The sequence below is a fragment of the Mercenaria mercenaria genome, chromosome 5 (assembly GCF_021730395.1).
Source record: "Mercenaria mercenaria strain notata chromosome 5, MADL_Memer_1, whole genome shotgun sequence".
Taxonomy (NCBI): domain Eukaryota; kingdom Metazoa; phylum Mollusca; class Bivalvia; order Venerida; family Veneridae; genus Mercenaria; species Mercenaria mercenaria.
In genome coordinates, this window is record NC_069365.1 from 74,917,116 (window position 1) to 74,929,018 (window position 11,903).

An 11,903-nucleotide genomic window follows, 5' to 3' on the forward strand; every position below is an offset into this window, starting at 1 on the left:
AATACAATGCATGTGGTCCTAAATTTGAAGCCTGTAGCTACAGAAGTGTAAAAGTAGGTCACTAGGTCATTCTTAAGGTCAAAGTTCATTTCGGTACACAAAACTATGCAAGTGGTCCAAATTTGAAGGCTGTAGCTTGAGAAATGTAAAAGTAGGTCACTAGGTCAAAATCCAGGTCAAATTTTACTTCGGAATACAAAACTATGCATGTGGTCCAAATTTGAAGCCTGTATCTTCAAAAATGTGAAAGTAGGTCACTAGGTCAATGTAAAGGTCAAAGTTTGTTTCGGTACACAAAACTATGCATGTGGTTCAAATTTGAAGGCTGTAGCTTGAGAAATGTAAAAGTAGGTCACTAGGTCAAAATCAAGGTCAAATTTTATTTCAGAATACAAAACTATGCATGTGGTCCAAATTTGAAGGCTGTACCTTCAAAAATGTGAAAGTAGGTCACTAGGTCAATGTCAAGGTCAAAGTTTTTTTCGGTACACAAAACTATGCATGTAGTCCAAATTTGAAGGCTGTAGCTTGAGAAATGTGAAAGTAGGTCACTAGGTCAAAATCAATGTCAAATTTCATTTTGAAAAACGAAACTATGCATATGGTCCAAATTTGATGCCTGTACCTTCAAAAATGTGAAAGTAGGTCACTAGGTCAAAATAAAGGTCAAAGTTTTTTCCAGTGCACAAAATTATGCATGTGGTCCAAATTTGAAGGCTGTAGCTACAGAAATGTGAAAGTAGGTCACTAGGTCAAAATCAAGGTCAACTCATGTTAAGGTTCATCTTGCCACTCAAAAATATACATGTGGTCCAAGTTTGAATGTTGTAGTTACTGACAAGAACATTTTAAGTCTATATGAACCATGTGACCCCCAGGGCGGGGCCATATTTAACCCTAGGAGGATAATTTGAACAAACTTGGTAGAGAACCACTAGATGGTGCTACATTACAAGTATCAAAGCCCTAGGCTTTGTGGTTTGGACAAGAAGATTTTCAAAGTTTTTCCCTATATAAGTCTATGTAAACCATATGACTCCCAGGGCGGGGCCATATTTGACCCTAGGGGTATAATTTGAACAATCTTAGTTGAAGACCACTAGATGATGTCACATACAAAATATCAAAGCCCTAGGCCCTGTGGTTTTGGACAAGAGGTTATTCAAAGTTTTTCCCTATATAAGTCTATATAAACCATGTGACCCCCAGGGCGGGACCATATTTGACCCCAGAGAAATAATTTGAATCATCTTGGTAGAGGACCACTAGAAGATGCTTCATACCAAATATCAAAGCCCTAGGCTCTGTGGTTTTGGACAAGAAGGTTTTCAAAGTTTTTCCCTATATAAATCTATATAAATTATAGAAATAAACAAAGGGCCATAACTCACTCATAAATTGTTGAACCAGTCTGATTTTCAGGGGGACACAACTAGGGTACCAATACATCATTCTGACAAAGTTTAGTCAAAATCCCCCAAGTAGTTTCTGAGGAGATGCGATAACGAGAAAATGTTAACGGACGGACGGACGGAATGACGGACGGACGGACCACGGACGCAGAGTGATTTTAATAGCCCACCATTGGTGGGCTAAAAAGAAATATCGTATATTCGAGCTAAATGCCTCTACAGATGACACATATTAGGGACGGAAATATGAAATGTAAAATGTTTAACCTCCTTGTGTTGCCTAAACCTTCGTGCTACAGTTCTATGTTCTGCGCGCGACAAGTTTTGTTGTTATGTCAAAGGACTATGCTATGAAAAAAATCCCTTGATGGATGACAGTTTTATGGTTCAATTTCATACGAGACTATCTGTGGGAATTACAGTACTAAGGGACCAACGACTTACAAGACTTACACCTACAGTCCAATTAACTGATTTACAACAAATAAACGACTGCATTTATAAATGACAATTTATTTTTTATATTAAGATCCGTTCAGACATACCTTGTCAAAAATATTGTTTCTCCTGCTAAGGTCATCGTGAACTTTCGACTGAAAGGATTTATAGTTGATGATGACACTGTTGATTCCATTGAAATCCGTCTCTGCTGCTGCCATCACATCCTTGTAACCCTCTGGTGGCATGAAACATTTAGCAACTTCCCACGGATTGCTGCACCACTGGGTGGCATCAGTATTTTTATACGATGGACCATAGAATCGATGAGCATTCTGGATTTCGTTTTTGAAATGATGACATATATTTTTAGGGCAACCAGATAGGCGATATAGTGTGGCAGTATTTCTATGGAAGCTGCATTTCCCACGTCCTACATTACAAATTCTATCTGTAGGACAAACAACAACATTTTCTGTACAGCAACTAGAACACGTGGTACTAGCAGCAAGTCCGTTGTTGTTGCAAATGTCGCTCAAACATTTCTTCTGGAACTGTTCTATTTCATCATAAACAAAAGGCTCAATACCTTCTTTAGTAAATAGAACGCCTAATCCAGCCTTAATCCAATTCTTGAATTTGGATTCTGATAGTTTATGACTGTAAAATTCGGCTGCCATGTTTATTTTAACAGCTCGCTATTGTGCCAAACTTATTCTATAGTTAAAATCAATGCACTCCTTATTGCACAACTTCTCCATTTTGTGATTTTCAACTTTGTTAATATCTATACCTCCTCGATCTTAAATCAGGTAAAATATCATCAGTATAAGTCTAAGCATGAGCGGCCAATTTTACCTATCGTTTCCTATCACCTTCAGGCACGAATGTTTCCATAGAAAATGATCCTTTATACAGCGTAATCGTGTCTAAAGCGAGCAAAGACCTGCAAAATAATCAACAAAATGTGCTAGTGCTATTCAGTGTGGCTACTGTTGATATTGCTCCCAGGTTAACAGATTCTCAGATGATCAAGCAGTCTAAAATTACAAGGCAGGGGTGTAATAGTTTGCACTTTATTGAAATTATACGTAGTTCAAGAACCTTGAAATTTGAAATTTTATTCTGTAGCTGCATATGCATTTTGTAAAAGAGGTCATTTATAAAGGTATCCACTGCAAATTTAAATAATTTGCGGAAGTAAATATAGCTATAAATTAATAAGGGGTTAATATACGACTTGGTTGTGCCTTCATGGAATAATGACACACCTAATGCCATAATTGCCCGAGGGCATTCGCCCGAGGGCCATTATGAAACTAGGTGTGTCATTATGGCTAGAAGTCACAACCAGCCGTTTATTGACCATTTTATTATACACTTTCATTTCATATCTATCTTGGTATTTTAATTTCACATACTTTCCAAAAACTTAAAAGCATTATTTGTATTGCTTTTTTATCAACAATATTTGACAATCGATCTGAAAATGAATCAGCGCCCTTTCATCCGCAATACTGACGTTGCTACATGACGTCAACATAAGAACGCGCTGGTGTTCCGGTTACCCAGGGCCATTATGATTATGGCACTTTAGGCGCACTGCGCCATTATAGATTCATCATGATCAACAGAGGCCGTAAAGACCTTTTAACGGCTTTTTTGTTACAACCTATAGTAAGGTATATAATAAAATTAATTTATGTAACTGTTTTTTATTACGATGGGGTGTTAATACTGGGATAAACAGTAGTGCATGTATATATTAACAAGATTTATTATATACGTTACATATGAGAATGTCAGAATATGCATAACATGACTAGATTGTAATCTTCATACGCATGTGATTGGTTCAAAATGGTGGAAAAAACAGCCGGTCAACCCCATATTTATTCTGGCTGGATTTCTTTCTTTTGGTTTAAACATATTTATTCATCTATATTGTATCTCATAGTAATAACAATTATACGAGCCGTGCCATGGGAAAACCAACATAGTGGGTTTGCGACCAGCTTGGATCCAGACCAGCCTGCGCATCCGCGCAGTCTGGTCAGGATCCATGCTGTTCGCTTTTAAAGCCTATTGGAATTAGAGAAACTGTTAGCGAACAGCATGGATCCTGACCAGACTGCGCGGATGCGCAGGCTGGTCCGGATCCATGCTGGTCGCAAACCCACTATGTTGGTTTTCCCATGGCGCGGCTCATACAGTTTTGCACATAGTAAAGACAAGTGGATTGAATTGAAAGCTTAAGCTTATAGAAATTCTCTCCACTGCATACTTAGTATTGGTACAAGATATGGCGATCTAGAAGGATAATTGGGCAAATAAGACTGTATGATGAAATAGTTTGCTTTTTATACTTTTAAATTTAAGTAATGGAAATGGAGATTAAAGAACTGATGTAGTAATAATGTTTAGGAGATGTAGGTTTAGTACATTATAGAGAAAGCGTTAGGAAGTGACTTGGGGATGGTGTCTAATCGTTACTTTTGGATATTACTTTTGCCTCAGTCTAACCGTTTCATTTTTACAATGTAGAGGTAATGATGAAACCAAGAAATATTTTTCATTGTCGGAGTTAAAGGTATAGTTCAGACATGTAGAGGAAAGCGGTAGGGAGCGACTTGGAGATGATGCGTGATCGCTTTCTTTAGCCTCAATCAAACCGTTTGGATTTTTCAATGTAGTGATGAACAGCAAAAATATTCTTTCATTGTCTTCATCCTATAATGTCATATTTCCAAAGAGAATACTGAGTCTTTAGATTAAAAGGACAATATCTGCTAATTTCATTTGTAAGTATTGTACGTATGTTGTCGTAATGTGTACATTGGAAGAAATAATGCTAAGTTGTTTCAGGCCGTCCGCATGAGCAGAGGGGTGATGCAGTAATATTTTTGGAGAACAGATCATCGGCGAGTGAGCTGCAGTTGGTTCGAAGGCGAGTGTGAAGAATCTGATTTTTTCGCCGTCCGCTATAGAAATAAACAGGAACTTGATTATTTGCTAGAAAAAGTTGTCTTTTGAAAGATGAAACTGAAGGAGAATTTCTAATAGACAGAGGCAGAGCGTTAAACGCTCTTACAGTTGACGGAAGAAAAGAATCAAAATAGAGAGACGTTCTAGCTCTTGGTACCTGGGAGTCAGCTTGGTTACGAAGATTATACGTATCATTCGAAACGGTGGGTGGACACACTGCCGTAAGGTAAGATGGAGTGAGGCCATGCAACATCTTGAAATATAAAATAACTTTATGCTTCTGCCTCCTACTTTCAAGTAATTCCCATCCAACCTCGTTCATAAGTTTATGCAAAGAAACAATTTTGATAGCACCTGTTACTATCCTAGCAGCCTCGTACTGGACCTTTTCAAGCAAGTCCTTCTCTTGGACCGTACAGTTGTCAAAAATAATGTCACCATACTCTAGAATTGGACGAATGAATGAGATGTATATGGTTTCAAGCGAGTTGCGGTCGAGAATAAATTTCAGTTTTCTCATGATATTAATACGTTTATAATCCTTTGTTAAGGTATAGTCTATATGTGCATGCCACTTTAGGTCTTTCGTGAAGATCAGCCCTAAGTGCTTGTGGTTGGTCACTTCTTTGATTTCTTCATTGGCCTTATATAGACTGGGATGAAGACCTGGATTGACTTTTCGAGAAAAAATAAGTGATTCGGTTTTCCTTGGATTGAAATTAACGAGCCAGCGTGCTGCCCAATTTGATATTTTAATGAGGTCAGAGTTCATAATTTCTGCAGCTGTCGCTGGATCGTCAATAATCAAATACAGACTTATGTCGTCGGCACAAAGGCGAATGTTGGCATTTATATCGATGACAATGTCATTTATGAATATTAAGAAGAGAAGAGGACCGAGGATCGATCCTTGGGGCACACCAGCTCGAATGTAGTTCCAGTTGGATTGTGCGCCCGATATAACTACCTTTTGTTTTCTATGAGAGAGATAAGATGAAAACCAACGCAAAAGGCTACCACTTATACCAATACATCTCAGTTTGTGGACAAGACCTTTGTGCCACACGCGATCAAACGCTTTACTTATATCGCAGAATACAGCTCGAACCTCTTTGCCTGAGTCTATTGCTCTGTGAAAAGTTATATAAGTAAGTGAGCTGATTAAACTGTTGAATCACCTGGGACAAAGCCAGACTGAAGCGATATGATATGTTATTTCTATTGAGATAGTTAAATGTATGTTTGAAGTCTATTCTTTCAAATACCTTACTATTGTACTTAGGGTGAAATTGGCGATAGTTTCCAGGTAAAGGACCGATCACCATTTTTAAAGGCGGGTGATACATAAGCTTCTTTCCAAGCATCAGGAAATGTGGATGTAGTCAAACAGTAGTTAAAGAGATCGGCAAGAGGAAGAGATAATTCGGTAGAAAGTTCTTTGAGAATTTTGTTGTTGACACAGTCAGGCCCAGAGGCCTTTCCAAGGGGTAAAGACTTCAAAACCATTTCAACTTCGTCAGGAGTAACAGTAAAAGGTCCCATGATAAGTCCAGAGTTTCTTTCTGCTTCATCAAGTTGTGGTGCATTTCTTTCGTTCAAAATTGTTTGGTCACTAAAGAAGTTGTTCAGGATATTTGCTTTGGAAATTTCATCCTCATAAATGTCGGCCCCATCTTCTAGGGGAGGAATAATTGAAGAATTGGAAGAAGGTTTTATGAATGACTTGAGGGGTGCCCACCATGATTTCGAATTTGTGGATGTTGTTTTTAGATTATTGGCTAATTTAAGAACGTGGTTTTCCTTGGCATCTCTAATTTGGGTAATAGTATGGCTACGAAGATTTCTAAACCTTGACCAATCGTCCACATTATTTGATAGTTTAGTTTTTCTGTATGCCGTTTTGCGTCGTTTAATAGATTTTTTTATATTCGTTGTTATCCATGGGGGTTCACAGGGTCGAATGGTGACTTCTTTATTTGGTATGCATTATTTTGAATTGCTCAGTATCTGATTAGTGACATTGGTTGTGTATGTATTGATGTCATTGTCCTTAATTTGTTCCCAATTTGTGTGTGATATTTGGTCACGTAAAAGCTGATAATTACCTTTATCGAAGAGCCAGATGTGTCGTTTGAAAGAAGATTGTTTGATCTTTTTTTTAAATTTGGGAGACCAAAGATTGAACAGTGGTAACGTATTGTTTGTTCAAGGCATGGGTCGCCAGTTCCAGTCATATAGACGAGATTCTTGTTTGATGAGAGGATGAGGTCTATCACAGAAGAAGAATTTTCTGTGAAATGTATTGGATCAGAAATGTATTGAAAGAGAGAAAACATATGGTGTTGATCTTTCTAGCTAAAGTCGGGTCTTGCATATTGATGTTAAAGTCTCCGGTTATGATGATATCTTTTATTCCAGTGTCTACAGCCAGGTGTATTGAGTCTTCAATCAATGAGTGTTGGTTAGCTGTTGTATTCAGAGGCCTGTAGAATACACCAAAGAGAATGCGTTTAGTTGTTGTTTTGAGCTTAATCCAAATGCATTCAACTCCGGGAATTTCTAAGTCATGTCTTCTGTTATATCTGTTATATCGCAAAGTATTTCTAACATATAAGAGGACGCCACCATGCCTATCACCAACCCTATCGTTCCTTTCTTGATCATTGAACTGCTCAAAGATTAGATCAGATGTTGGAGTTTCAGCACTCAGCCAAGTTTCAGAAAAAGTGAGAATATCAAAGTCGCGGAATTCTGCATAAAGGGTATCAAGTTTGAGTGTTATACTCTGAACGTTATAATGCATGAAGACAGGTTTTTAGACAATCGTATAGGATTTGATGAATATTAGAGGAAGAAGAATTTGAACGAGAAGTTTCAGGACCAGGATTTGGATGCACGTCACCAGAGAGAATAATAAGTAGGACCAGAAATGCCAAGAGTGTGCAGCAAATAGAAAGCGAATTGAAGCAAGAAGAGTGTGAAAACGATATTAGCCGTATACCTTTCGGATAATGGATGATGTTTATGTTTGTAAGGCACAGGAACTGCGTGAACATGTGAAAGTGAAAACCTTAGTAAAGAAAATGCTGATAAAACATGAAAATGAAAGATAAATACGACATTTACGCATACAGTGAGATTCCGTGAAGACCGCAGACGAAAGCATCTCATGATGGCCGAATTGTTTCTCTCAAAATACATCATGTTATACCTCGTTCATACAATGCAAGAGAAACAACGGCCAACATGAGATACAGTTCCAATACAAGCAATGACGTTGACAAGTGAATTGAGAGACAAGGCTCCCCAAGAGTCGCATCAATGGAAGAAAGTAGATAAAGAAAGGAGGTTGTAATGAAGAAATACTGAAAGCCAGACATAGCTGGTCCGTTCGAAAATTAAGTGAAAATTGTAAGACAGGACGTATGATCAAAATACAGAAGCAAAAGATACACAAATTAACAAATAATCTATAAAAAAATATACAAACTTAAAATGATCTGGTATATGGCTATTTAGAAGTCCATAAGATGCAGGAAATCCAGTATAACTCTAAGGTGTTGATTTGAGATAAATTTCTGGACTTAGCTTGGTGATTAAATTGTTAAGAGAAAACAAATGCAAGTATTGAAAGGAGACACAAATTATCTACAAAATAACTATACGAACTTAGAATGATCTAAAATATGGCTATTAAGAAGTTCATAGGATGTAGGAAGTCCAATTTAACTCTAATGATGTTGATTTGAGATAAATTTCTGTTAATTTGTTTTGCATATTGGACCTTTACTATGTATGCAGTAATACCAGGTAACAACAAAAAACATGCAAAATGAATGTGTGCGAACGTAACAGCAGTGAAGCATGAACTGCAACAGATTAACACTAATTATACACAAATAATTATTACATGACACACAAACATATATCAAATTACTGTGCTATAATGCATTAAGTGCCTATATGCAAGAGTTTTATAATAATATCACATGAACTATGCATTAATTCCTTGTATGACTTACATATCACGGGACAAACAATAGCATTTATCAAATTACTGTATGATATTGTTCTAATTAGTTATACAAGAATTGTATGTCATGTAAAACATACATCAGATTGATTTTCAATAATGCATGAAGTGTCTGTAGCATTAAGCAAAAACTGTATGATAATGTCAAAAAACTATGCGTAAAGAAAATGTTGTTGGCAATTAAATATATTATGTTATACCAGCAATTTAGGCATAAATTTCAACAGCAAGGGCTGTAAGATATGAGCATTTAACTAAACATATATTTAACAAGAAATTGCGTAGCTTTGATAATTTCACAAACCACTGATCATAGATATAATATGACAAATAGGAAAAGCATATTACTTATCAATCATAATTATGTAACATCAATTTTGCATGTAGCATAAAGAAAATGTTTTTGGCAGTTTAGTTTGTGAAATTATACCAGCAATTTAGGCACGAATTTCAAAAGCAAGTGCTGTATGATATTACACAAAGAATATGTATAAATTTCATGTGATATAAACAAGAGTATAACAAGTTGTATGATAACGTTACAGCAATATCACGTGATTTGCATACCAAACAAAAACAAGGTGCTTACATCAATTCAATTTACGATAATGCAACACTATTACACACGTATTTCATCAAAATTGAGTCAGTACATTTTTAATGTAAATAGTTTCAGCTAATATTAGATATGGCAAAAGCAGCGGTTTTTTTTTTTGTTGGTTTTTTTTTTTTTTTGTTTGTTTTTTTTGTATGTTTTTTTCATAATTTGCATATTAAATCTAGGCTAAGGAAAAAGAAACGCACACAAGAAATTCTAGTGTCAAAAAATAGAACACCATTGTAACAATAGTCGTCTATGGAAATAAACAACTCGTTCCATGATACATAGTGTCTAGATAATATCACGTTAGTCACTATATATAGCTGGCTCAGGAAAAGGAAACGCAAACAAGAAATTCTGGTGTCAAAAAAATAGAACATCATTGTGACAATAGTCGTCTATGGCAATAGACAACTCGTTTCATGATAGATAGTGTCTAGATAATATCACGTTATAGCTGACGATTGATTCTTACTAGTGCTCAGTCGTAACATCGGTAACATTTGACAAATATATCAAATTTAAGCTCATAGATTTATACTGCATGTATAATACATACTTTTTTATTTATATGAAATTGATATTAAAAAACGACATAAGCGATATGACGCACACACGTTTTGCTTCATTATTTTAAAAAACCAAGATAGTGAAGTTGAGATCGTAAGAGTAGAAACATGTACATGTGTATATGTATACCGTTCGTAGGATGTCAAATACGAGTATATGTAGATAATCGTAGCGTATAGATTTCACGCCGCTACACGGTCTGATGCCTATGGTTTAATGTTACATGACTCGCACTCAGCAAGAAGTTTAACCAACCTGGACACGATTGATTCTGCCTTTGCGACCAGTGTAGATCGCATCCGTGCAGACTGATCATGACCAGCACTGTTCGCCATTCAGTCAGTATCTTTTTGGAAAGCACTCCTTTTAACAGTTAATGGTACTGTCCAAATTGAAAGATGTACAAGTTCATTATAGAAAGGGTTAATGAGAAGTTTTGTTTTCAATTTGTAAAATGTCCTTGAAATATGCAATTGTTGTACAGCTATTATTTATTATATGAACTGTCTCTTCAGATATCGGATTAAATAAGTATTAGTCTGCTTTCATAACGCGCAATACTAGCTGTAACATAATAGGATTTTGTACTGTAAAAGAAACTTACTACATGTACATGTATAAATAAAATGGATATTCTTGTCTGCCGAGATTTGAGGCGACATTAACAGAATAAGCAATAATGTCTATTGACCACCTCATTATTTCAGAATCAGTTTAATTCCGATGTAATTATTTATTGCGTGTTATACATTTTGACAAATCCTTCTAAATAAGCAGGCAATGGGACTATACGATAGAGGGACGCAGGTACTCCAACCGCGTGGTTATTTTGTTGCTGGCCGGTGAGGCAGGCTCGGCAGACGTAGGGCGACTGGACAAATGTTTGTAAATGCCGTTTTTTATCTATGTTGGTTAGAGAAAATAAACTAGATGAAAGTTATATTTATCGAACTTGAAACTTATTTAATGGGGTTAATTAAAATATAGCCTCGCAATGGAACACTTTCTGAATTGAATATCATCCAAAACAGATTGATAGAAAAGTAACGAAAGTTACCTATGCTATGTTTGTCTATTCCCGTTGATTGAGAATCCATTGTGAGTTGTCAGGTAGTCACGTATTCACAACACTTAAAATCTTTCCTTATGTTAACGCACTTTGAAGATATTTAATTTTAACACCAGTGTTTAAACCGTAGAGGTTTATGAGTACGAATTTCTTATGTTTTTACCCAAAAAAATATGCAAACATATATTAATTTATAACTTGTTTCAGTAAAAGTAAAACATTTTTCATCTTCATAATCTCCCAGGTTTAAAATCATACATAAAATGTCAATACTCCTCGTTTAAATGGGTCAATAGTGTTGTTGGTATAAAATAGACTGGTCCGGTTTATAGGTTGGTCAGGACTTCGGATATGCGTTATGTATTTTGTCTTTACTTTTTTAGCATGGATCAGTTTGGAACCGTCCTTGTTTACAAAACACGTTTGTTTATTTTATGGGGAGTACTCCTCATAAAAAAACAAACGTGTTTGTAAACATGGGCTAGGAGTACAGTCCATAAAATAAACACACGTGTTTGTAAACATGGACGAGTTCGAACGGAAGGGGAAGAAGCATTTTATAGAAATATTTCGATGGCAAAATACGATACATATCGTAGCCCTGACCAACCTATAAACCGGACCAGTTTATTTTATAAGTACAATAACACGGCTGACCCATTTAAACGAGCTGTACATTGTTACCGTGTATATAATTTTTTGAACATACTTTATAGCTTTATAATCGGTTTCAATGTAAAAAGCACAGGGGTTTGAGTAAGATATCTTTCCCAATTAAATACAGTATTACTTTGA

The 11,903-nt window shown here is 36.1% G+C and overlaps 1 protein-coding gene across 4 annotated transcripts in view; it reads right to left on the reverse strand.

Annotated features, from left to right (window-relative positions):
• Positions 1-11,406, reverse strand: part of LOC123557644 (uncharacterized) — a 44,927-nt gene extending 33,521 nt beyond the window's left edge. For all 4 annotated transcript variants that reach the window (XM_045349246.2, XM_045349245.2, XM_045349244.2 and 1 more), the window contains exons 1-2: positions 11,097-11,406; positions 1,958-2,796 (exon numbers count right to left, since the gene is read on the reverse strand). In XM_045349246.2, the coding sequence (XP_045205181.2) occupies positions 1,958-2,530 (573 nt within the window). In that variant the 5' untranslated portion in view covers positions 2,531-2,796; positions 11,097-11,406. The remainder of the gene's footprint in view (positions 1-1,957; positions 2,797-11,096) is intronic.
• Between the last annotated feature and the right edge of the window lie 497 nt (positions 11,407-11,903).